This window comes from Acanthaster planci, linkage group LG01 (assembly GCF_054643075.1).
Source record: "Acanthaster planci isolate LZ-2023a linkage group LG01, COTS_SCS, whole genome shotgun sequence".
In the NCBI taxonomy this organism is placed as follows: Eukaryota; Metazoa; Echinodermata; class Asteroidea; order Valvatida; family Acanthasteridae; genus Acanthaster; species Acanthaster planci.
This window is the reverse complement of record NC_141777.1, coordinates 27,234,924-27,261,885: the sequence shown is the minus strand read 5'-3', so window position 1 is coordinate 27,261,885 and position 26,962 is coordinate 27,234,924. Positions and strand designations below refer to the sequence as shown.

The following is a 26,962-nucleotide window of genomic DNA, read 5'->3' as shown; positions in this document are numbered from 1 at the left end:
CATGGTGTAACTTGCCCGGGAATTGAGATAAGCATTTGGACTGCTCTACTGACTGCATTGTGTCTTTCCCCTCCTTGACAAGTTTCATTTCTTTCCACCACACACAAATAGCAGAGGCATGTAGAGGCAATTGTTGCAGAACATCTTGCTCAGGGATATAGGTTGTAATACACTGTTTATGAAGACCAGTCATCATAGCCTGAACTCTTTGAAATAAGTAGTCCAAAATAGGTGCATTCAAACGTAACCACAGTGACGGTCAGGGTTTTTCACTACCATTGCCACGTTGTCACAGTTGCTTGAAATGGTTGGCTATCGTTTCAGAAGCTTGGTCATTATTACCAAAAAGCTTGACCAAGAAAGCATCTGACTTGGGTCTGTCTTTGTTCCTCTGTTTGTTCTGGCAATCAATCTCAGCTGTGCTCGGGGTAGTCGGCACGGAAACTGACAACAGGGAGAGCCTCTGCTGGCACAAGACTGACCGGCCTGGCTACGAGACGGTCTGTGGGAGGATCATCAACACCGCCATGACCTACAGGGCCTGCTGCTGTGGAGGCGGCGTGGGCTGGGGCACCAGCTGTGACCCATGCCCCCCTGCTGGAGGATGTAAGTTAAACTGTGCCCAACTCTCATGTCTGGGATTATAAGTCTGTGATGTCTGCAGACAACAGACGTGGCGGTAGCTCTCAAGCCCATTTCAGATAGAGCCTGGTTGTGTGGATTTACTCAAAGTGTCCTTCGTTTTGAAATGATATGTCTTGTACATATGTATATAATTTGATGTTAACCACTTGCTGCTGGGGAACCCTGGTTCGGGCACCATGGGTTTATACGCAGAGCCGGGCTGCCTGAAATGGGACAAAAGAGCTGGTCCGTGTAACAGAAGACCGTACTTGAAACTAAAGACCTGCTGCTGGGAATTGCCATCATTTTTTGGCTTGCATTTTCGAAGGTAATCCGTCATTGTTTTTAAACAGTATACCACTGTTGTGGGCATAGCCCGCCTGCAGATTAGCACCGTGGACAAAAGTGCTCCAGGGCCCCATTGATGAGCGACACAGCACCACTGCACGCTAATCCAGCCACGTTTAAAAAGACACCATTCGCATTCACTTGGAACAAAGGAAATTACGCAACACCTCACAATTCTGGGCTCTCTTTACAGGACGGCAGGCCTGGCTGAAATACTCAGGACTCAATGGAGGTTGCCTGTCAGCTTAGAATGGCCACCAAACAGTCATTCTTGTGGATGTAACGACCATTAAATGAAATGATGAATTTTTGAAGAATTTTGAAAACTGAAAATCTTGAAAATGGCCCTTATGTGTGCACTGCATTTTTAAAAGCACCCGGCAGCAAGTGGTTAATATGGCTGACTACTACGTAGGTTTCATTACTATTTCATAGTGCTACAGAGTTCCGACTTGCAAGGTTTTTTTTGTTTTCTTCGAAAGTAATAGCACGCCCATGGGTGTCACTAGACAATTTTAAATTGTGGAGATGCCATCATGAAACTTATCGATGGACTGTCAGGAAAATGAGTGAAATGGTAGTTTGATTTTCCAACTTGGCACCTGTGTGACTCTCGCGCCCTCCCTTCCCCCTTCTTTCTCCATTATTGTCATCAGCACCATGATAGGAAGGAGGAGTGGTATCCTCCACCCCCTCCCACTAACAACACCCCTGTATACCATGATGGTAGCATGTCAATATGATCTATCACACTATTGTATCCAAGGGAGCCAAGAAGCCACAGTGTTTCTTTCCTTGATGATGGCTCAGATTCCACCCGCTGCATCTTGTGGACTAATTTTCCTGCACTCCTCACCTGAATAATGTGGGTTTTCATTGGTCATGTCTGTCATTTACCCAGACATTCAAGTCAGTTCTCTGATGAATTCTTCTCTTGGATTCCACAGACGAGTATCAGGTGCTCTGTGAGTCAGACCAGGGCCCAAGCCCGGTCAGACCTGGCGGGGGACCCGTACACCTTCGTGAGGACTCTGACGTGCCCACGGGCTACGGCCATCCAACAGGGGAGGATGGTCTCTACGCTCCAGGGGAAGGACCAGGGGAAGTGCCCAGTGCTGGAGGAGGGGAGTACCCTGACAGGTCTGTCCAATCTCAAGTTCTTTATTTACATTTTATCCTGAAGAGGGGGCAGAAACAGAAAGTTTATGCAAAAAGTCATCCATCATTGAATACCTCTAATGTGCATGCAGATTTGGCAGTTCATTGTCTTATTTTACAGTTTATCAATTGTAAACAGTGCCATAGGAAACCACTGTCTTTGATTTATTTTATCACACTGAACATTCTTTATCACTTGCTGTATAAATGAGGGCCCAAAAAAGTATGTTCTCTGATTTGAACACTATCATCAAATAATGATCTGGATTGTTGCAGTATAACCTTCTATTGAAATGGTCATGGGTAGGCCTATTTGTTTGTCACCAGCATGTAGTCAGTGCCTGTCATTTTTATTTGTTCAGCTATAATCCACGCGGTCAACCGTACCAGGATCCCATGCCACTGAGAGAACGGCCCTTCACTGGTGGTCAGTCACCTTACCCAGGGGGACAGCAGCCTTACCCAGGAGGACAGCAACCTTACCCAGGGGGACAGCAACCCTACCCAGGCAGTCAGCAGCCCTACCCAAGTGGCCAGCAGCCTTACAGGGGCCAGCCACCTCTCCAAGGGAGCCAACAACCCTACCCAGGGGGCCAGCAACCCTACCCAGGGGGCCAGCAACCATACCCAGGAGGCCAGCAACCCTACCCAAGCGGCCAGCAGCCTTACAGGGGACAGCCACCTCTCCAAGGGAGCCAACAACCCTACCCAGGGGGCCAGCAACCCTACCCAGGGGGCCAGCAACCATACCCAGGAGGCCAGCAACCCTACCCAGGAGGCCAGCCGCCTTACCAAGGGGGCCAGCAACCCTATCCAGGAGGCCAACAACCCTACCCAGGAGGCCAGCCGCCTTACCATGGGAGCCACCAATATCCTCAGTATCAGCCTCCACAGACAACCACCAGGGGGACCCAGTCCACAACATCAGGGTCAAGTTACAACCCTAATCCTAACACCAGACCAACGCAGGGGCAGCGACCAAGGCCCCAGCCCAGCGGCACAGGTGTATCTGGAGGGGCTGGACAACAGCCAGGTATGACCTTAGTCTGAGTAGTATACAGAACCTCTATTCCCTCCCCCTAATGTCATTACCAGCACCCAAGACCATAAAGACCATGACAGGTAATAAAGTAGTAGCAGTTAGCTACAGTTACAAAATTCCTACCACCAGTAACATCAAATTGGTCCACTCTGTTGACCAGAAACTGATCCAGAGTGGCCAGTGTACACCTCTTCTCATTTTTAGACTTTTTTTAGGGATGTTTCTTTTCCTTCCCATTTTTTCGTTGATCTCAAATGGTTATTGAATCAGTTAAAAGACAGAAATTATCATGAAGAAATAAGCCTCACATGAATATTTGGGTTCACCTCCGTTTAGGGCAGACTGCCTTTGTTTCTGAAGAAACTCAATTTTTATCCCCATATCTCACCCGTGGTCTTGGCTCATTGGATATTTTTCCCCCTACTCTCTCAGGAAGAGGTGCCTGTGAGAGTTTACCGAGGACCATCTGCGGTCAGGGCCGGTGCCTAAACGTACAGGAGACTTACACCTGCCAGTGTTACGCCGGCTTCACATTTGACAACGACCAAAACAGCTGCGTACGGGCACGCTACAACAGGGGTTGAACCCACGAAGACTGGGTGTCCCCAGGCATAACCTATGTAGAAACTTTGTTTTATTATTTTTAAGTAACCGATGTGCCTATTACTGTACAGAGTTTGACACTGTAGCAACATGCATGAAATGCTATCAGGGAAGAGTGTGCATTCTCTGTTAAACAGGCCCAAATGTACAATAATCGGCTAATTTTATTAATATGGTAAAGAATTTGGACTAGCATTTTAAAGATTGGTTCTTTTATGTACATCACAGCTGCAACAGGAAATATGTGAAAGTGACCAAATTTCTGCCAAACGGCTATTGGGATTGGCACAGAGAGCCTGCACTGTGAGGAATCCAAACTTCTCCTGATATTTAGCCTGGAGAGCAGCGTGTAAAAAATTCTGTAGAGAACTCAAGAAGTGCAACGTGCCACAGTTTCAGAAATGATCATTTAACAGTGTGCACATTGCCACTAAGTTATTCCCCTTCTGCATGTTTCACCATTGAATATTGATGGTGAGGAACAGCCCGGGATGAGAAATTTGGCAAATTAATGACATTTTGTCAATTGTGTCACCTCACCACAGACACTAAGCAAAGAGAAACTCAAGTAAATTTCCCTTCTTGTAATCCATCACCACTGTTTATTTCACCTTTTTTAAAATCTGTAGTTTATGCAAGTCATAATTAATTGGGCCAACAGAAAATGCCTTCAAAACTTTAGCATAAGACTGTAATATAAATTTAACAGTAATAAGCAGACAGCAGTTTGTTTGTATGTGTAACTTACAATGCATTTTTAAAAACTTTTCAAATTTGGAAGTTCTCAGATTGATATCGTTAGTTTCTGACTCCATTTGTGTTTGTTTTCAATGTATATTATATAATGCATCATTTAGCATCTTTGTCGTGTAGCCTAAGACACTCCATTGTTCTCATTTATTCTTTTCTCATGAATGCTTTACCTTGCTCAGGCAAGCGGGATATTTCTACAGATCTCTTTCAAAATTGGATTCTTTCTTTTCCTTATTACTGTTACAGTGTAAGAGGGCCCACAAATAAATGAAAACGCACAGCAATAAACAAGGAATAATGAGTGGATGTTGTAATTGAATTGTGCTCACAGATTACAGTGTAGATGCAGGTTTGGTTCAGTTTTTGTTGGTTCTTTCACCACTCACTCCATGTCACTGCTGTTGGTGCTGTCACATGACCATTTAGTTCAATGCAGACAATGCGTCGCATCCAACAGCTTGGTGAGAAATGCTACTAAATTTCTCAATGTAATGCTTCAAATTGGCATTTAAACTCATTTTCAAGTATAAGAGCTGCTTGTCCAATCAAGTTTGTTTTAAGAATTCTGAGACTAAAATCCATTTTTAAGATGCACACATTTTTTGCAAAATAACACTCAAGTTAGAATGTGCATGATTTATTTCAGACTTGCACAGCCATCTTTCAATTTCAGCAGAGTGCCTCCAAAGGCGACTTGCATCATCGCTTGAGTTTTACTTTCAGTTTTGAGGTAATGTAAATTTACACAAGTACATGTAAAAGTACTATGTGTTGGCTGCCATGTTTGATCCAGTAGGACAATACAGTCTGCACACTGGCTTGCTTCTAGTAGGGCTGTCCCTTCTCCTACCATCTGAGCTTTGCCTCTGCAGCGCCCTCATGGACAAGTCTTTGCCACTCCTCCCTCTCCACATAAATCCGCTCTGCTCTAGTAACAGGGATCATGCAATGCCGCAGATTGTCTAGCACCCGGTCTAGGAATCACTGAAATTGGCTGACCTATTGGTTTGGAGCCTGCTGCTGTCTAGCAGGAGAGTACAACCTTTGGTAGCCAGGTATCAGGAAGTCGGCAAACTGAGCCACCTGATGGTGAGGATGATGTGCACACTACGGCACCCACATCGACAGAGGAATTCATTGTTCAATACCTTGCCTCTCCAACTAATCCCCAAGACACAGGTGAAATGTGTTAAGTCTAAAGATCTGACAACTCTCATGGGACAGCACTGAGGGTACACATGCCTAATAGACTGCAATCTTCATCTCCATCCTCAGCCTCCGATTTTGCCACACCCATTACTGGAAGAGTTCCAAAGCACCAGCTGAGTTTTGTACATGCATATCTATGCATACCTCACAGTCAAAGACTGTAAACTACTGATAACAATGCATTATCTGTTGTTTTGATGAACTCATGAATTTCGCTGAAATTGACAGATGCTACAATTAAATTGGCTACTTAATTTAGTTTCATAATCTTAAACGGACAAAACCTGTCGCAGAAACAACTCAGCAGGACTCTTCTTTCAAATGTACATGTGTGATGTACTGGCAAAAAGTACATATACATATCCAAAACTAACACTGGATACACATCAGCTTATGTAAAAACACGTAACTGAACATGAGCAGGTCAGCTTTCATGTAGGTCTTCATGTCAAACTTTCAAAACTTTAAATCTTCACCTTTTTCCAATTACCATTTTTCCTAATACAAGCAAGATGTAAATTTACTTCAAGGATAAATCAGCAGTTACAATACTTTGAAAATTTAGAGACGTTTTGGACAGTAGAGAGGCATCAAAAAAATGCCACTAAACAGTTATAAGCCTGTTGGGTTTCTGCCTTGAGCAAAAACTGCCCCTCATTGGTTGAACGCAGCCATGGTGGGGGGGGAGCATTCATTTTGTTGATAGCGACACATATGCAACACGTGCATACTGAACTGAACCAGCGAAGTGCAGTTCCCACCAAAAGAGCCTCTGTTGCTAGGAAAGTTGCGCCCTCTCTCGGTCCCACTCAGGGCCCTTAACATTTAGAGCACCCCTACTGGTGTACACAGACTGCAGTGTTGTTGGGGTTAGTAAGGGTGGCACCCAGATTTGAATGAAAGAGGTCTTGGGGTCAGGGTGAAGAAGAAAAATGAAGAGAATTCTTTTTTTTAAATGGTCATGTGCAATTAATGTCATGGATTGGTGTTAGCAGAATATTGCAGTGCACTGAAATGAGATATCGGAGTATCAACCTGTTGATGATGAGGAACCAGTTCTCAAACATGAGACCAAGTACAGGTACACGTACATGTACCCAGAGTCAACTTCACAAACTATGAAGTTTTCAAATACAGGTTTGAAAAGATGGTTGCGGGGCTACATAAAATAGGCTACATAATATGCTGAAATAGATATCGGTGTGTTAAAAAGTTTTATCTTAAAAGACGTTTGCTTGCAGGTCTACACTAGTACACAGGTCACTTGGGTTCTAGGTCCATTCAAGTATTGCCAGTGGATTTGTTCACAAATCCTAAGACAACACTGAGTATACAATGTTCACAAATACACATCGATGAAGGGAAGAACAGCCAATATAAGATATCACATGTTTCTCCATTGATGAAGGGACGAACAGCCAATATAAGATATCACACGTTTTGCCAAATGAACATTTTGGGTGAGACAAAATTCATGATTTGAATACATTTTTCCCTGCATTCATTTTTCGTTTAATTTTAGGGTTAGCTTTTCTTTATGAGTATCCACGATTTACTTCAACAAAGTACCTACATTATAGTCTCTTACTATCTGTAATGCATACCACTTAGGTAGGAGTAGCAACAGCCAAGACAAGACTGGACATACTCTAAAGTATCTCAACCCTTCACAACTTCTTAATCTTGAGCAAATTATTTGGTGGTTAAGTAATCAAAAAATATACATATATTATATATAAAGTTTGCTTTTGATTCAAGCACACAGGATTACAAACTACTACCAACTGGGAGTGATACGATAATAGTAAACCATCTAACTGGAGTGTTAGTCACAAGGGAATAAGGCACTGGTTACAAATGGAAGAAACCCTAAATAAGTACAGTACTTGTAACTTCCATATCATTGATGACACAGTGAAAGTAAAATTTCGTATGTCTGTTAAGTTGCTGTCACTTTCCCGAATGTGTACGGTAGTTTAAGGAAACAACTCACCACTACAAAAACAAGGCTTAAGGTTTCATGTATCCAGTTAAAATTGCCAAAATAAGTACATGAAACCAGTTCAACATCTGCTTTCCCTTTTGTTTTCTTTGAGTACTTTTTTTACATATGATTTTTTTTTCCTACCTGATACTGAAAGCTACATGTACATGCACAAACAAGAATGCATCATCTGCTACAAAAATGAAATGGTTTTAACAGTAACTTCCTTTCACGTGACTTAAATGTGGGGGCATCTTTTTTTTCTTCTTCTTTTTCTGTTTTTTTTTATTTGTTTTCTCCATTTTTCCAACTTACTGTACAAAGAAGCACTGGAATACAATAAACTCAAACTTATTGCAAAGAGATAAACACCACAAAGCAACTCCAATGCACTTTGATGATTTTGCATTCATGCATATTCATGAGTAACGCCACTGTCAAAAAGGGCACAAAACAAACACAGCCACGTGATAAAACTCATCCTCAGGAAACTGCCAATACTGCAATTTGTCCATTCTTCCTTTTCAAACATCAGACCTTTGACATAGATTTCTTAAGTCAAAGGTCGTCATAAATCAAGGAAATGAACTCTTCAAATTAATGCAGGGGATACAGCATGGCCATTCACAAGCATCCCTTTTCCAAACCTCCAAGGTTCCTTGATATAAACCCCTTAGAGTCAAGGATGTGTTCCACTGTATGAACACCACAAATGTTACCAAGGGTCACAATCTCACTTGTGCACATTCATTGAGAAATTTGTTACAAGCATGTTTGTGTACACATCAGCGTAACATACCTGTTGTGAAGATGTCCACCCAGTTGCAGTGGCAGTCAATGAAAACGTACTCTACCACTTCTTACATTCTGGTCCTCTGGTTTTTTGTACTGCAGTTAAAATGGCCTAAAAATACCAACAGCCCCTTCCCACTTGATCCAACAATTGGGGGATCTGATCCACCTTTTGCCAAATTGCCGGATCAGATCCCCCAATTGGTGGATCAGATCCGGCAATTGGTGGATCACGATCAGATGGGAACGCAAAAGGTGGATCAGATCCGGCAATTGTGTGTAGTGGGAATGCTAACCGTTATAAGGTGGATCAGGATCAGATCCACCTTTCTTGATCCTCCTCTGGAGCAGGATACAGATCCCCCAATTGATGGATCAGATCCTGCAATTGGCAGGTCACGATCAGATGGGAATGCAAAAGGTGGATCTGATCCGGCAATTTGACTTGTTAACATCTGTCCCTGCACTAGTGGTGCGAAACTTTTGCGGTCTGATGAACAAAGAAATATGTTTTTTGGCATGTAGTTCATGTGAAATTTTAACATGCACAGTATACACAATAAACAACTGCTGAACTACGGGCTTGCAAAATATGTAACCACCCATGCGCAATGCATGCATGCCGCAATGTGTGCCTTGCCCTTTCACACTTTTTGTTGCGCATTTGTCCGTTTCTTAAACTTTTTCATTTGTGTAATTTCACTTGCTTTCCATCAAAAACTAATTCCGTGTTTGTGTAGAGCCCGCAACGTGTGACAGAGTATCAAAAACGGAAGCAAAGTTTGAAGAGACAACGTACTAGGCTGAACATTCGGTCTGATTCAAGGTCGTCACGTCAGTACAACTCCGCACCCAAAACACCGCAGGATCACACGCATGCCGCCCCAGCACGCCACACTGCCACAGAGCACGCGCTCAGCAAGCTAGCACATGTGCAATACTGAACTCAGTGACCTTTCGGGCTCGACGTATCCTTCCGAAAAGGTGGATCAAGTGCTAGTGGGAATGCGACTTGCGGTTTCGTTGCGGTAAGATAACGATCACACCAAAATGCTGGATCAAGATCCACCTTCTCCCAATTCAAGTGGGAACGCGCTGTTAGTACCACTGTGGGCACTGATGCATGAAGTGAATGAAAATACCTAGCGTCTGAAGAAGCGGTTGGACAACACTTGAGTACAGAGTGTTTACAAACATACATTGGTGAAGGGCAAAATGCCAAGTATAATAATTAGCCTTGTGTCTGGCCGTTCCCTTCCCCACAACAACTGATGAAGAAAAAAAGAGAGTTGATACTCTTTTGAAGTCTTTAACTTCAGAATAATCTTATGGTACATGTACATTTTCATTGACTGTCGGTATGCATCTACATGCACCTGTTGCCCACCCAATCAAATCATGATGTCCACTGCCACCTTCAGGATGCCAATAAACAACTTCCACAGCAGCGATTCATTTTCGGCATCCTCCCCCGGATACAGCTTCCCAAAAGACGGCTCAGTCTTCTCGTTCTCAGTTCTCCATGGGTCCTCCACCTCGCTGGTATCCAACCAAATATCAAACTCATAGGAGGTGTCATTCTGGTACAGTGGGTGACCATAAATACCGATTCCCACGGGTCGGCTGAGATACTCCCCAATGTCCAGAATTTCGTCCCCGTACGTTGTCGACTTCAAGTCGTAGTCCTCGTAGGTGGGGTGTAGTGTGGTCGCTGACACATAGACGTCGGCATCTCCCTTGAGCGTGCGCAGAACCAATCGGATGTTGCCACTGCGGCTGAGTTTGTAGTAAGAGAAGTTGCCAGAGGGCACAGACCCTGTCAGGGTCTGTAAGAGGACAACCACCTCACCCGAGCATCCCTCCAGGAATGAGGAGGCAAGATGCACCAGGAGTATAAAGGAAGGAAGACTGACATCGACACGCATGATGGTCTGTCAGTGGCAAGCAAATTAACATCTAATAGTTTGGGGTTCACGTAACACTGGAGGACACTGTCAGCACAATCAGTTGCTGAAAAGAAAAAACAATATGTAAACTTTCATTACTAGGCTATTACATGCACTAGAAGTACCAATCATTCTTCCGACCAGAAATTTAACCCAAAATTTTTGAAATGTGTAATTCCTACTCTTTTTAGGTGATGGTCTAAAAAATGTATTAGCCTTGGGGAAACATCACTATGTTTCCCTGCAGTGACATAGCAGACATCAGAAAGTGGCAACATGTCTTAAGAAGTCACATTTAGCAAGGAAAAATTGAAACATTTACTTTGGAAAAGCTTGGAATTTTTCATACAAATCCTACAGGGTTTGTGCAGAGGGCGTCCAGAGAATTCTAGATAAGAACTCTTTTTGTAGGCCCTCTACATACCCGCCTTGTGAACCCAGTACCCACACTGTAGTCTCACTGACCACTGTACTCAAACCAAACATATAACAGTGCCAAAAATACTGTACATGTTCATGTAGCGCTATGTGGCCTGGCTGAATGTATTCCGTCATCTTACAAATGCAACTGTTCCTGCCCCATCCTTTATTAATAATTATGTTGGAAATATAAAAAAATAAGTATTAATATAATAATTATAATATATAATAATGATTAATATTATCTGAATTATTCAGAAGAATAAAATGAAAACGCTGTTTTGTTAGATGGTACATGTGAACTTTCATGTTTTGACAATCTGATATGTAAAAGTACAGCAGTACAATCCCTCAAGAAATCCTTGCTATCCTATGAGCCACATGGATCATTGATCCTGACACATGAGGTGCTCCCATACTCAGCACCAACAACCACCACTTCCCACTTCCTAAACGTGCACAGTCTCTCTGTTGAGATAGCATTTACACAGTTCTTCACATAAAATGGCCAATGGCTAACAAAAAGTACCAAGCACCGTTCCTTTTTTTAGCTGATGAAGAAATGTCTGAACTTGTGAGTAATGCTGGTATGCCTTATCTCAGGAAAAGTTTCATGGAAGATTGCATACCTTTGACTTAATTCAATCAAGTGATCGAAATCTATCATGTTCCCAGAATAAAATAAGGAAACTAGAGAGGTTGGCAATGGAGGGGGTATAACTTGGGTTTTAAAATGCAGCGGATATTTGACCAGTTCACTGTCCTCATGTGTTTTTGCCTCAAGTTTTGCAGCTTTGGCTTAGTATGTCAAATGCAAAGGTTTATGTTTGGCATACAATACGGCTATGTTTGACCTGGACCACTGTTTGTTCATCACCAGTAAGATAGTGGGAAATACTAAAATGGGAGGAGATCATACATATTTCCAGACTTGTTACTACAACAAAACAAAAAGGGGTCTTTTTTCTACAATCTAAAAAGAGACAGAGGGAGAGAATTTGCTAAGAATATTGTCTGTAAGGCTATTTTTTAAAATCCCAATTAAACTTACGATTGGTCTTGTTGGAAATCAAATAGGAACCTTCAACATTATTGTGACTCTTCCACATAAACGTATACCCATAACTGAGCCAAGACACGAGCACTGCTCTAAGTACAACTTGTCTAAGCAAATGCACGTTTTAACTGCCGGAGTCAGACATGTTGGATTTTTGTCTGTTCAGCTTGTTCATAATGAAGCACGGTACCGGTATACACTTCCTGTCACAGTCAGGGCTGTGCAAGATGACACTTGCGGCTACCCCGTTTAGACTCTCAACATGCTTGCTACGCCCTAGACCTGTAAACAGGTCCCTACGTATACTCCATCATATGCTGGGCTCTGTCCTGGTTGATAGTGATTCCTTGTGATCAAGTTTATCCAGGATATCTGGGGATATTATCAGACATCCACAGAATCTTATGAACTGAAATTGCACTGGTATGTTCACTATTTACATTGTTAACTATCCCCTCAGGTTGCTATTGGCAGAAAACTCACCTTTTCCTCATACGGAGGAAAAAATTTTGCCTTCAGTTGGCGTTTTCCCCACTCTGGACGAATGTTGGCCTCGTTAACACATAACTTGCACATTACGCAGACTCTTTTGTATGGTTAAGTGACTGCAGCCTGTACAAAGAGCCTGTCTAGTTTGCACCCAGACTTCAGCACATGCAAATTCATTCAGATCCGGAAGAGCACCTGTCGATTTGAGTAGTCGTGGAAAATACTAACTTTGGCCTTTGGCTAATTCCCTGTCCAGTCAAATACTGCTTGCGCCAAATTGTTGAACATGTAGCGCGCAGCTTGCTCTCTGTGTTGTGACACTAACAGCCACCAGTTTTGTGCAAGTCAGGCTAAAAATTGTCCGGAGTTAGGAAAATGCCAACTGAAAGCAACTTTTTTCATTCAAATAAGAAAAAGGTGAGCTTTCTGCAAACAGCAACCTGGGGGATAGTAGCAGCACAAGTAATGAACAGACTAGTGCAATTTCAGCTCATAAAATCCAGCGGATGTCTGATAACATCCCCGGACATCTCAGATAAACTTGATTGAAAGAAATCATTATCAATCGGGACAGGGCCCAGTATATGATGGAGCTTACATAGGGCCCTGTTTACAGGTCTAGCTATGCCCCACCTACAGTATCTGTCCTAACAACGCTTGGAATGGTCCCAACTACATGTAACTACAGCGTTATGATTGGGGTGGCCAACTACATGTACATGCAGGCCTACACTGTAGCACACAGTGCCAGTGTATGCCTTAGTAGGCATGTACCAGCATTACTTTGTTAATATAAGCCCTATCGCAAATACTGCATGGGTAATTTTGCATGATGGTAGAAAGGCATTGTGGAAAGGAAACAGGGGCAATGTTTGCTCCTTTTTCCTTCCCACAGTGCCTTTCTATCATAGTGCAAAATCACCCATGCAGTATTTGCGATAAATAGGCAACTCATGCTTGCAGAAACATTCCTCCGCAGTGGGAAAAATGCCAACCGATGGCAACATTTTTCCTCCAAACAAGGACATGGCGATTTCTTTTGCAAACAGCAACCTGGGCTGGGCAGTGGGGGACAGCCCCATATTAACCCTCCTATGGTTTACAGAACAAATGTGCACAAATGCCCACAGTCACTGGTGAGCATGTAGTTTCTACATGGAACTCAAACATGCACAGGTTCAGTGTGTACGCAGTTGGTTGTCAGTACAAAATGACCCAGGGTCTTTTGTGCAGTCCTCTTCACTGCATTTGGTTTACTGCACAATTATGCACATGAAACAGTGAAGTACAGTTGTTGGGCAGCACAAAAGTGCAATCTGATATTCCTGTGAGGGAAAGTTAGTGCAGTGCACAACACAACACAGCTGTGCTTCTTTGAGGTGTTTACCAAATGACCCAAAGAGTGACTTCAGCATAGGAGGGTTAAGCAGCCACATGCATGGGATGTGTGAACATACTGGTGCAATTAATTCAGTCATAAGATCCTGCAGATGTCTGATAATATCCCTGGACATACTGGATAAACCTGATCGAAAGAAATCACTATCAATCGGGACAGGTCCCAGTGTATCGACGAAGTGATACGTAGGGCCCTGCTTACGAGTCTAACGCTATACAGTTACTAGGTTAGGGCACAGGCATATGCCGGCAGCTCAAGCATTCAGCGTAGTCTACATTTTCTGATGTCTGGAAACTGGACAGCCTTGTTTATCTGCACTCATGATACATAATGGTACATCAAACCCTGAATTCTACTTAAAATTAAGAAATGACTCTTGTTAATGTGAAAGAACAATGTATTATTATTTATACCTTAATCTGCGTTCTTTTAATTCGGAGGCCCAGGTCTTTGATTTCTAAATCTTAGCCGTAGACGTTCATTATGTGTCCAATCTGTTCGGCGTTCACCAATGCAATTCGCAGCAACATGACACGCTTGGTACAAACTGGTCTGATCTTTGTGTAGTCAATAAAACGTGGTTGTATTTGTGTTTGATACGTCAAGGTACAAGACATTACAGAACTTTCGGTTCTGAGGGGCATATGATGAAGGGCATTCGCTACACAACGCGTAACGGCACCCGCCCTCGCCCCTCTCAAGTTGTCCCGTTATATATTGTACTTAATGTACACAACCGTATCGCCGTCGATGGAAAATTGTTTACACCAAGCTTCGACACCGTTTGATCAGAAACTTGAAGTTATATTTCCAAACCCACTTTTTAATCTGATTAATATTACACCTTGTTGCTGGTGATGTGACCATGGAGAAAAGAAACATGTATGTCTATGGTGTAACCTGCGCAAGTGCAAGGTAGACATTATTTTTATTTTGAGCATGAAGAATTGACCCCCGTATTTTAATGGAGCAGTCTAAATCACTTGTTCAAGGCGCTGGGTTGTAGCTTTGATTTGGTCCCTGTAGTCGCCTTCGGCTGCCTCGCTGGCCTTGGCGACGCGTTCGTGTACATTCGTGATTGCTCCTTGCAGAAGCGCTTTAGCGAGTTGTTACTCAATTTTTCCGTTTCGAGACGTATCATCTCTTTAAAATAAGATGTCGGAGGAGGAAGAAGAGTTTCTGCGACTCGCCAGATCAGGAAACCCCGACAGCCTCGAAGCTTTTCTCGGAAACAGGGGTCAGAAAATTGACCCCAACTGCAGTTCCAAAGACGGTGCTACTCCGCTTATTCAGTGCGTACAGGGATCGGGACGCGCCGCAGCGCCAATCCCCGCCGGTGCGCGGCATCCGCATCGCCGCATGGACCATCTCAGCTGCTGTCGCCTGTTGCTACGGTATCGTGCTAATCCGGACTCCAGGGATAATCTGGGCAGGACGGCTTTACACTGGGCAGTTTTCTACAAGAAGGTGGACTTTGTGGAGGCACTGATTGATCACAAAGCTGATCCTGCTTTGAGAGACGATAAAGGCCAGAATGTTCTACACTTCGCCGTGCGAGTCAATGCAGACACCTGTCTACAGTTACTTTGTACAAGAGTTTCCCCAGAGGTATGGTGAATGATACTTTCTTGAGGGAAGCTCGTTAAAGTGGGATGAAACTGATTCCACTCTTGAGAATGCAGTATCCCAATGGTGCATTAGTTGCAGTTTACACAGAAATAAATCTCAGAGATTTTGTTGCAAAATGAAATCGAGATTATCGGAGGTAAAACCTTTTAAAGTTTAGTTGTCAGACTTTCTAAACAATGAACAAAATAACATGTTATACATCAGATTACAAGAGAAGAGAACAATAAATGTTTGCAATTAGTCATATTGACTCAAACATCATAATAAGATTGTTAATGCTGTGTACTTTTGTGGTTCATATGCAGGCAGAGTGCCAAGCCATTAAATAATGGGATAATTTTAGTTGTTTTGATAATTGCACCCATTGTTGTAACTTGTATCGCATGGACAGTACTTGAGGGAAAGAGTCCCATATACGGACGCCATATGCAGTTCTTATTTCCTACAGTGACCTATTTCCGTCAGAAAGCAAAAACGTGTCCAGAAAAGTTCAATTTAGGAGGGAAAATACCAGGTAGTTTACTTAGGAAATACTTGGCATTTTTCTTACCAGTCTCATATGGTTTTTGCATTAGGATGTCAAGGGGCGTCCGTATATGGAACTCTTTCCTACCAAGTTGATTTCAGAATTTAGGAATCATCAGATACTTTTGATTACCCCCTCCCAATGCTCGCTCTAATTTGCCATCTCACCAAAATGTGATCCAGTGTATCTGTTTTAATGGTTTACAGTATAAGCGAGGTTAATTACTATAAAATACGAGATTGGAACAAGGTACATGTATGTGTATGCTGCAGGCATTATATTACATGTAAAATACATTTATCACACATACTTGTTGATCAAGTAGTAGGCAGAAAATCGGATTATATCTTTCTTTGAGAGAAATTGTCACTTTTAAAATTTCTCTTATTGAAATTTCCTTTTTTATACATGCACATGTATTAGAGAAAGAATTCCATATACGGATGCCACTATTTTTTCCCAACAGTTACCTTGTAGCCATTTGGTAGCAAGTATTTGACCTAAAAAGTCAAATTTAGCAGAGAAAATATTGAGGTATTCATTTAGAAAACTAGAATTATTCAGACTAATGTCATAGGGTTTACACAGGATGTCAAGGGGTGTCTATAATGGAACTCTTTACTTTTCCCATCATGATGCCAGAGGCTTTCAGAAAATTTCAATCATCACAATGGAGCAGATCAGCAAAGAAGAGGTTTTGCTTCCCGGAATTTATGAAAACAGTGAATTTGGACCTCCCTTCTATTCTGCACTCCATGCCAAATAGATAAGTGTGAAAAAAAGTAGAGAATTGAAAGAGATGTTCCCAGTTCTTGAGTCATTCGTGTTGCTTTTTTCTTTTCACTTTTACCAAGACAGACACATTGTTATCTACCTGTGGCCCTAACCCCGGGGGGATCAGCCCTTTGGCCATGGGCACACAATGAAAATTTCATTACATGTATCAGGTATTGGCCTACATGTCCCTCTCTCTGTATCACCAGTTTTTCTACAAACCACTTAGCGTCAGAGGACAAGTAAGTAGACAGGCACGGTTGATGAGGTAAATTACCACATGTGCCTCCGCTCATCTCTGTTTTGTTCACAGTCAGTGGATCCAAGAAGTCTGTGGAAGTTTACCTTGTCCTGAACTTAAAGCTTGGCCACTGTTCATGACCTGTTGTTGTAGCAAATTTAGCGTTGAAAAATATGAGGTATTACGAAATATACCACAAAAATACTGTTAAATGATACTAACAAGTCTCTATTTGTAGTGTTTGACTTTATATGAAAACTTGGCCCCTATATTGTGCCTTTTCTCAAAAGTCAAAATTTTCAGTCAAAACTGTACCGTCAACAAGTGGTTGAATTTAGTTTTATGGCTGGCACTTTGAAGTTACTGTCTTCAATGTAAAGTGACTAATCTGACACCTAGTTTGTTGATTGGATCTTGTGATACAAATGAGTCAAGGTTACACATGCATGTAACAATGCAAAATGTCCCACTGGTTGCAAGAGGGTTGAGAGTGTAGTGAAATGCAGCAGCTGTCAGTCAGTCATTTAATGAATTTTTCTGTAAGAAAATCAATAGGATCAATACTTACTTCAGTAGAAATTAACTTTGACTTGCCTCAGAAATTTTCATTTAACTGTTGACTTGGATCACCAACATACATGTACTTAGTTTTCACTTACATTTGCTTTATATATCCCTGATAGATAGATTTAATTATTTTATTAATTATTAAATTGTTTTGTCTCATTCTCAATGCCTTAATTTTTGTGTGTTTTGTACAGGTCTGATAAAGGATTACTTAAGTACTGTACCACAGGTTTACATGAAACAACTTTCAAAAATTCATTATTTACCAGCTCATTTTGGATGGCCTGATATTCTAGTCCTGGGAAAACTTTGGTTAAAGGCAAAATGACATGGCAACAGTAAAAAGCAGGAATCATACAATTCCAGATCAAGAAAAGACGAGAGAAAGCTTGAGACTAAGGGTTTCAGAAACTGGTTACAGCTGGTAATTCCTCTGAAGTAAATTGTAGACAGAATATATTTCTATTTTTTGATAGTAAATGGTAGACAGAATTCACAGAGATAATTTGACAAGAAGTTCCATGTATGATATTGTTCTAATGTAATATCCAGGACACAATTTTCCTCATGACATTGCTGTATAGGCTGTATAATTTTGTCACTCACAGTGCACTATATTGATTGTTCCCTCATTTCTAAGCTAAGCCAGCGACACATTGCAGCCTGCCTTTAATTAATTAACCTGTGCAGGTGTTGGAGCAACGAGACATGGAAGGCACACCACTGCTTGTGTATGCTGCTCAGCTGGGCCATGCACACGCCGTCAAGATCCTGCTGGGCTACGGTGCCAAAGCAGACGCCAGTAACCGCAACAAACAGACAGCTGCTCACATCGCTGCTTGGGGAGAACGGACTGATATACTAAGACTTCTTTTCCGGCAAGTGTTTTTTTTTCCTTTGTAAAGTGATGGGTAGTGATAATAAATAAATGAAATTGGGGATTTGTTGTTAAGTTCTTTTTGAATACAAAGTTTACTTACTACCAAATACTTGTATTGAACTGGTAAGGTGTGAAAAATGCTGGAAAACATGGGCACAGAGCTAAAATTAGACCATCACAGCATTTTAAAAATTGAGTTATCCACCTCGAGCAGAAGCACTCCCTCATCAGTTGAAAAGAGCCATGTTAGAGGGGAAGTGTTCATTTGGTTGGTAGCAATCGGCCACACTGCATGCATTTCATAGTCATTCATGATCAGTGAAGAGCAGTTCCCAATGAAGGAACCTCCATTGCTAGGAAAATTGTGCCTTCTCTTGCTCCCGTTCAGGGCCCGTCGGACAAAAGCACTTGAAAGTTTTCAGTGGAGAACTTTTCTCCCTAGAACTTATCATTTGCAAAACGATGATTGTCTGAAGTCTTAGCTTTGCTTTTCAATCTTGCGTTTGGCATTTACTATCCAGTGTCCATGTCTTCCAGCTTTTTTCGCACCTGATCCGTTCAAATCTGGAAGTCAGCAAGCTTGGTACTTGAAAAATACTTGACTGTAACGCTTTGAAATTGCCATAATTATATCTTGTGACTTGAGACTGTATGACTTGTCTGGAGTTGTAAGGTGTTTGACACTGCATCACCTTTGGCACCCAAATCTGATTGGATTGTCCATCTGCTCTTATAGTTTTGCTGTCATATTTTTGAAATCAAGTACATTGTACAAACCATATTCCCCTAGAAATCTCAAATTTTGCCAGAACTTCCTTGTCTCAGGTATCTACCCAAATCACATCACCAGTCAAAAAGTTAGGGATAACCGCCATGTAGATGAGACCATGGAGCCTGATCATGACTGTACCCCAATGCATAATACATGTCCATGTCAATCAAAACAGTAGCTGGGCATGTAATTGAATATGAAACTCAAAATGCATTTTAAACACACTAAATACAAATGTGACAATCTGACAGATAATGATACTGATAGTCAAGGGGGGACAGGGGGAACCACGCCCCCCCCAAAAAAAACAAGGAGGATTTTTTTTTAAGTCAATTGGAGTGAAGATATTAAGTGTCTTAATAAATGGATGTTGTTTTGTATGGGCATAGGCATTTTGTTCAGGAAATTGTGTCTGAGCAGCTGCATAATTGTGACTGGTGGGATCAGTTAATGCAAAAGTGAACCTGGTGCACTGCTCACTTGCCCCTCCCCCCTTAAAAAATTGGGTCTGGATACAGCCTTATTAATAGAGAGAGTGCAGAATCCCAGACATATTTATCTTAGGCTAATGAGGCGCTCATTTTGTAATTCAACCAAAAAAGCAAGAAAAACCTTTTCTCTGTAAATTATTTGTCTCTGTTCTTTTTAAAATGCAGGTTGATGTTATGGTAGAAATGCATACATGTACGTGCTAAAAATCAATAGTTATTATTAATGCATGTAATAACTTACTGAGAGATGACATAAACAGTTAAAACTGAGCAAAGAGTAGGATGGCATTCCAATAACTTGTATTAATTAATCTGAATAACCAATTGTGTACAAAACGTCTTTGTTGTTAATGTTTCATGAATGTGTCATTTCTGCTAGTAGCAATGCTTTTGTACAGGTAATATAATAATTGGGATTAAATTGATCAATATTTATATTGATATTTATATTTGATTAATATGAATATTTGATTAATTGTGAATCATCTTATTCCTGTTATGGGGCCAGTGATTGGCTTGTTTCTTATTGGTTTATAAAATGTAATCATTTTCAGCTGTTTGGACAGACGGAATAGATATTTCACTGCTTTGCCAGTTACACCATTAATATTGGCAGTTGTCCATTCAGCTATGCATAAATGTACCCTCATGCTTGACTAACAGCTGCGATGTTGTCAAGGTTTTCTAATGTCCAACCATTGAAAATTGTCTACATTTATTGTGAGAGAGTCTAAAAATAGATCTGTAGTGTTGCATGAGATATTTTATTACCTACTGGCATATTGCCACCAGAGTGTATATGATAAAGTGGAAGGAAATTGTGTCGTAAAAATATTTACGGCTTGAATGTAATTTTGCAGTAGTGGCAAGCAGATAATTAAGTAGGGACAGCTTCACTTCACATATTACCTTTGTTGAAAACCGTGTAGAACTTTGTGGACAAACGTTTTTTTTAGTAGCATTTCAACAACATCATTTCCTATTTTCTTGAACCGTTGCTTCAACTTAAAAGTAGCTGCATGGTCATAAAATATACCACTGCTGATGAGCCAGGCCTATACAGAACAATTGGTCGTTGATTGCACACGGCTTGAACCAAGGCCACTCAGATGATGTTGTGCCAGCGTTGTGTCTGCCTCATTCAAAACCTAGGACACTGTTAGTAGTCTGCTTTAGAGCCCTGTTTCTCTCTTGTAGTGGTTTACAGGTGGGACTTAATCTCAATTTATTGGAAACTGCACTAAGCTTTGAGGCAGAAAAGACCCATCCTACAGACAAGGAGCTCAGGTCAAGTCGTGTTGTCATGAAAGTAAAGAAAAGTACTTCACCCACCATTCTTGATTCACTTTTTGCTCCAACCTGACCAGAAGTCCTCTGTTTGGAAAACTTTTGTGTTATTAGAAATATCAGTTTCTTCAAAACTAATCGGATTACATTTACTTTGTTCCCACAAAAAACAGACACGGAGCCAAGCCTTACACTGCAGATGTGAACAACATCACTGTGATTTCTGCCGGGAGTGCTGGCCGTAATCCAGAGATCCTCAGGTTGATCTTAGAGAAGGGCCAGGTTGAACCGGAGTACCTGGACATTGCTGATGTTGACGGCTCCACACCATTGATGATTGCTTGCAGGAAAGGGAGCACTCAGGTTGTGGAAATGCTGATCGACTGTGGGGTGAGTTGAATCTTGAAGTTGTCCTTGAAATGGTCAAGGGCAAAGTAAATTGACTGCTAAAAACTTAGTGATTCCTCATCAAAAAAATTTTTCCACATTTTGCACAAAGATGAGTTTTAAGGAATTTCACAATAAAATCTATTGCGAAATTCCTTAAAACCCATAAAAACTAAGACAGCCCTTCCTTTGTAATATTGTGTGCACAAATGGCAAGACAACTTTACATGAATGTAACATTTCATGCCGAAGTTTTGAAAAGAAGGCATCTTGGCACTTTGATCACATCTCAGGCAGCCGAGTTTGTGTCTACTTCCATTGCTCTCAATACAGTCTAATGTGTTGACCATACGTTGCCCCATTAAAAAATTTGGAATGTACGCAACATACACGTATGTATGTACAAGTCCCAGTTGGTTTACTGTCAGTCACCGGTGGCGGAAGTAAGGTGGGGGGGAGCCGTTGCACATCCAGTTGCCCCCTCAGAAATGTCACTCCAGTTAAACTTCTCTTTAATTCTTTGAAAATTTGAATGGTTTGTGAAAGTTTACACCAGTCTTTATCTGAATTGAATTAATTCTCAACCTGAGCATTCCTCACTCCTTAACCCTAACCCTCCACAATCCTCCAACGGGTGAAGGATTGAGGAGGGTTAGGGTTAATTCCAAACAACACTGATGTGAATTGGGTTTGGTCTTTTGAGGTCACTGGTTGTGTTTTTCCTGCAAGTGACCGCTAAAACTATGGTTGGCCATTGGTACAAAAGTAGAAGAGTAATACACAAAGTGTTCAAAATCCCACGCAGCTATCAGAACTCCAGGCAATAATACACGGACTGCTAAATGAAACTATAACCCTATTTCAAATCAATGGGAAAAATGACCTTGTGGAATTAATTGGAAGTAAAATCGAAAAACAGCCAAAATGTGATATTTCTGCAAACTTTGGCCGCTCACACAAGTTATGGGCAAGATGAGAGTGGTCCGTAGATTTCTCCAAACAGCAATTGTGCCCATTCTATTTAATCATTACATGACTCTGCAGCTCAGATTGTTTTTTGCTTTCATTTACATCTATTGCTTCTGGTGTGCAACTAGGCCAGCCTGGATGTGACTGACAAGTCCGGCAAGACGGCTGTGCACCATGCCATTGAGCACCGGCACAATGACTGCGTGAGGACACTCATAGAAACGGACCCTTCCCTCGCTGCCCTCACTGACACCGAGGGAAGGAATGCCTTGCATCTGGCGACCATAGAGGGTGACATGGAGCTCATTCAATTGGTGTTGCCTCACGTGGATGTGAATGCACTGGATAAAGAGAAGCATTCTGCTCTACATTGGGCCACAGGTGAGATGATACATATCCAAACAGGACTTTCACAGAACAAAACAAATGAAAATTTTGAGAATTTATAAAACAAGTCAGCTAGGTTTGCAGGATATGACATGCTTACTATAGGTTCTGTCATGCTAGTCACTGTAATTCAGAAATTTTCTTAACTTGTAATCAATACTGTCAGATTGATTTCAACCTTGTCAACTGGAGATCATTTACCCAGGGGACTGACTTTTAGGAACTCCACAAGATCGGATGACAGTGCGCACAATAAGTGTTATATTGATTGATTATTGACTTTGTATTAAGTACCTTTGGGTAAAGTCAGTGTAATCACAGGTGCAGTTGAGTTGTGCTCTCAGTGTCAGTGTCTCAACTAGGAGAAATCAATAAATGGACAGTTTTCATGAAAAACTTGTTCTCTCTTTTTACACGGCAAAGTTAATGATTCTGTGGGCATTTGGGAGGAGTGTGTTTGTTTATACTATGATTAAGTGCAGGCCTCTTGTAATTGTTACCTTAAGTTCCATTTTCTCTGATCTGAATGGCTAAGAATCTTTAGACTTTGGGGACATTGTTTTTAATTATGGAAATTTCCAAATGACATATTACATGAGTCTGATAAGTTGGCAGTGATTTGTAACAAACTTCCCCTTGATAAATACGTGTACATATAATATGAAATGACCTATATTTTCCCTTGCTCATCAAAAGAGGGAGTGTTTCCAGCATTGAACGTTCAGAGAATGTTGGCTTCAGTGGTGCTGGTAATGCATCCTGTTGGATTTGGCCTGTTCACTTTTTTATACAGTGTGCGGTCTATACAATGTCATTGCGCTGCTCATCGAGAGCGGCTGCAACCCGGCCACGCCAGACGCCCACGGTGCCTATCCCATCCACTACGCCACCCAGATGTGCAGCGGTGATCCATCCACGGCTGCCACAGGGCTACGCTGTCTCCAGGCCCTGCTCCGCAAGGGAGGCAGCTCGGTGAACTGCACCGATACCGGCGGCAAGACACCACTCTTGTGGGCGGCTAGCTCGGGCAACGTCCGTGCCTGCAGGCTGTTGGTGGATCTCAGGGCAGACAAGACCATGGCGGACGACAACGGCTTAACTGGTTTGTACTTTGGAGTTCATTGTGGGTGTCAGATCACAGCAACTTTAAATGTTGTTTCTGTGCAGATGATCTTATTCAAGAAATGGTCATTTAGATTTATTTTATTCTGTTTTTAATCTATTTTCGTGATTATTGCTCATCACTGGGAATTTGCCTAATAATGATCACTGTAATTTTTTCGTGAGTCGAAAGATTATTACTGTTTGTAGTCTATAAACTGGAATTACTCACCACATTTCCATCAACTTTCCTTAAGTTTCCTCAATTGTATTATTTTCATTCCAGATCACCAACACCTTAACGAGGCAGATTGCTTTGTCTTTCTTTATCATGTGTTTGTAAATTTGCACATGCCTTTGATATGTGATCTCTTCAATTTTTGTTCATACGAAATCAGTTGAAAAATATTGATAGAATTGTGACAACCAATTTAGGCGTGCATGCACATCAGGTGTGAAGTTCTAAATCAGGTTTGCAAATTGTGCAAACTCAATCTTTATAAAACCAATATTGCTTTGTACAAAGTAAGGGTGGGAATTTACGTTCAATTTGAAAAATGTTTAGAAAACTTTCCCTTAGCATTTTAAATGTGTAAATGACCCATCCTCACCAAGCTGTCATTGAATACTTTAAATACAACAAATTGTATACAATGTGAATAGTTGACACAAAGTTCTGATGATGAATTCATGGTATTCCTTTGATATGACCAGCAGTAAAGTGTTCTGAAAATCAGATTCCATTTTACAGACATTGTTCGCAATAAAAATGAATGCCAGATTGCGTCAATTAAAATGTCAAACCTCTAAAAAGGGTGGCTGCCATGAACGTTTGGGAAAATCTGTAAACGGATTTGGAACTTTTTTGTTTAAACATGTAAACGTCCCACCCTAAGTACAAAGAAATGCTCAAAATGTGCTTGTGCAAGATGAAAAGAAGGGTGCCAAGACTCAGTCGTTTGAAAGTGACATATATCTCAAGATATCTCAACAAAAAATGGCAGCGTGGATTTTTATTCAGTGAGAGAATGAGGAATATTAAATGGGATTCTGGAGAGGATTGAAAAAACATGAAAGAAAAGCAAATAACATAATCAGCCAGTGTGCTGGTAACAAACGAGCTGGGCTGTTTCTGTATGGTTTGGAAATTTGCTTAAATCAACTCTTTTCCAGTAGAGGAACTGACAGCTGTGTGCTTTTCATTCTGAAATTTTAATTTGTTGCAACAACTCTGTAAACTTTATACCGTGTTTTTCTTTTTCTGGAGGAAATTTGCAGTTGGGTCTAGATATTGATTTCTGATCTTTTCCCTATGACAAATTTCATTTTAAAAGACACTCTCTAAGTTTCTCTTTTATTGCACAGAAGTAATATTTCCGTAATATTTCCGTGAGCCGTCAGGAGAAGAGAACAAAAACTAAGGTCCAAAATTACTCACATATAGTAACCATTGTAATTTCAAATTCTTGATTTTCAGACAATCAAATGATGCACTTGAAGGCAACCCCCCCAAAAAAACTTTTAGGAACCATTTGTTTTAATCTTTGTAATCCCCTAATTTGAGTTACCTCTTGTGATTTCATCATAATTAGTTAGACGGAATTAGAACAGTTGGAAGTGTAAACTGCACAGTAGGATTTAGTTTGTGTTAATCATTCATTATTGCGGTGGTTTCTGTAGTATTAATTTGCTACATACAAATACCTGAGAAGTTTAGCTTTGAACGTGAAGCCTTATACATGAATATGTTACAGAGCAGGGTAGTTGATCAACCTTAACCACTCTCCTTATCCCTGAATCTATCTTCGCTGCTTGTAATACCTAGTCCCCCATCTTCATCTCTTCGTCAGCGCTCCACTGCGCAACTTGTCGCAACCACCCAACCTGCCTGGAATCCCTCCTGAGGGACTGCAGGTGTGATCCTAACCCAGTCGACAAGCAGGGCTGCACGCCACTGTTCTATGCCATCACGATGGAGCACGTCGAGTGTGCCAGGACACTGCTGAAATATGGAGCTTCGCCAAACTGGCAAGATCAGTGCGGGAAAAGGTGATTCCCTGATGATGTGGACAACTTTTCTTCCCCCAATTTTTTTTCTTTAGTGATGTAATTTCATAAGCACTCGGCGTTGTCCAAGAGTTCTTGAAGAAATTCACTAGCTCAAAAAGTAAAACATGAACCTTCAAAATTATATTGGTGTAGAGTAAAACGTACCATCGTAATGTGCATTTCCCTGGCACAAAACTCCATCATTTCTTTGAAAATAATACCCGGTCCACAAGCATATTTCACAACTTCAAAAACCTTTTAGCTTGGATCCATGCCAAATAAAAGTATTAACAATTTAAGTGCAGGATAGCACCTTATTGCAAATTACAACGCTATCTTTGCCTCCCCCCCTTCTGAGATGCTGCCATTGGTACTATGCATTATGTAAGGGATCTTTTTGAAAAAGAACCTCACAGACTCTTGGCAAATATTCTTGAATATCTGGCTGTTGCTGGGGGCCATTTATGAACTCTGTGTCTGTATTTGTCCATTCGTAGCCAAGTAAAACCCTACAATAGCCAGTTCATGAAACCTTACTGCATCAATGTAACTCCAGTTGTTCCACATTTTATAGGATTTTATTGGAAAATAGGATTTTCTTTTTAGTAATCCTGTGTATTACTTCTTTCCTTAGCCCTGCATTCTGTGCTGCAGCCAGAGGCTCTCTGCCCTTGCTGAAGCTTCTCCATGATTACAGGGCTTCACTAAGTCTCCGCACCACGGCCAAAGACACTCCGCTCACCCACTCAGCTGATGCTGGGCACATAGGTAGCTTTCCCCTAAATTGTCACTGCCTTTAGAGCATAAGCCCAGCATTAAGGGGAAGAGTTACAGAATTCTGCAGGTTAAAAAAAAATTATCACAGCAGTTTCCTATGAGATTATTTATACTGGGAGCTGACAAACCATGTGATGGGCCATAAACTGTCGAGTTCAGAAACCTGAGTGATTTTTCAATTCTGCTCTGAGACTGTGCCGTCCGGTCAACCAGCAATCTCATTGGGTATGACATAACAGACTGACTTGTGTTCCTTTGCTTCTTCCTGTGGGATATCATTGTTATTATGGAAAGTCAATGA

General features: G+C 41.4%; 3 protein-coding genes across 7 annotated transcripts in view; 2 read left to right on the top strand and 1 right to left on the bottom strand.

Moving 5' to 3' along the window:
- LOC110975130 (uncharacterized) overlaps window positions 1–4,826 on the top strand; it is a 69,671-nt gene extending 64,845 nt beyond the window's left edge. For all 3 annotated transcript variants that reach the window (XM_087136757.1, XM_087136760.1, XM_087136754.1), the window contains 4 exons: window positions 418–606; window positions 1,920–2,112; window positions 2,493–3,163; window positions 3,605–4,826. In XM_087136757.1, the coding sequence (XP_086992883.1) occupies window positions 418–606; window positions 1,920–2,112; window positions 2,493–3,163; window positions 3,605–3,756 (1,205 nt within the window). In that variant the 3' untranslated portion in view covers window positions 3,757–4,826. The remainder of the gene's footprint in view (window positions 1–417; window positions 607–1,919; window positions 2,113–2,492; window positions 3,164–3,604) is intronic.
- LOC110975129 (UPF0669 protein C6orf120 homolog) lies at window positions 4,355–14,361 on the bottom strand. The gene is made up of 2 exons (XM_022227269.2): window positions 14,238–14,361; window positions 4,355–10,523 (listed from the first exon to the last, which is right to left on the bottom strand). The coding sequence occupies exon 2, from the start codon at window positions 10,436–10,438 to the stop codon at window positions 9,905–9,907; it is 534 nt and encodes a 177-aa protein (XP_022082961.2). The 5' UTR covers window positions 10,439–10,523; window positions 14,238–14,361; the 3' UTR covers window positions 4,355–9,904.
- A 118-nt stretch (window positions 14,362–14,479) lies between these two features.
- The window catches only part of LOC110975215 (uncharacterized), a 22,004-nt gene continuing 9,521 nt past the window's right edge, over window positions 14,480–26,962 (top strand). The window contains exons 1-7 of one of the 3 annotated variants that reach the window (XM_087147194.1): window positions 14,480–14,739; window positions 18,252–18,439; window positions 21,165–21,381; window positions 22,476–22,728; window positions 23,528–23,836; window positions 25,686–25,884; window positions 26,519–26,652. In XM_087147194.1, coding sequence (XP_087003320.1) covers window positions 18,270–18,439; window positions 21,165–21,381; window positions 22,476–22,728; window positions 23,528–23,836; window positions 25,686–25,884; window positions 26,519–26,652 — 1,282 coding nt within the window. In that variant the 5' untranslated portion in view covers window positions 14,480–14,739; window positions 18,252–18,269. Of the gene's footprint in view, window positions 14,740–14,763; window positions 15,433–18,251; window positions 18,440–21,164; window positions 21,382–22,475; window positions 22,729–23,527; window positions 23,837–25,685; window positions 25,885–26,518; window positions 26,653–26,962 lie in introns of those variants that run through there. The other 2 variants (XM_022227492.2, XM_022227491.2) reach the window with 2 other exon arrangements.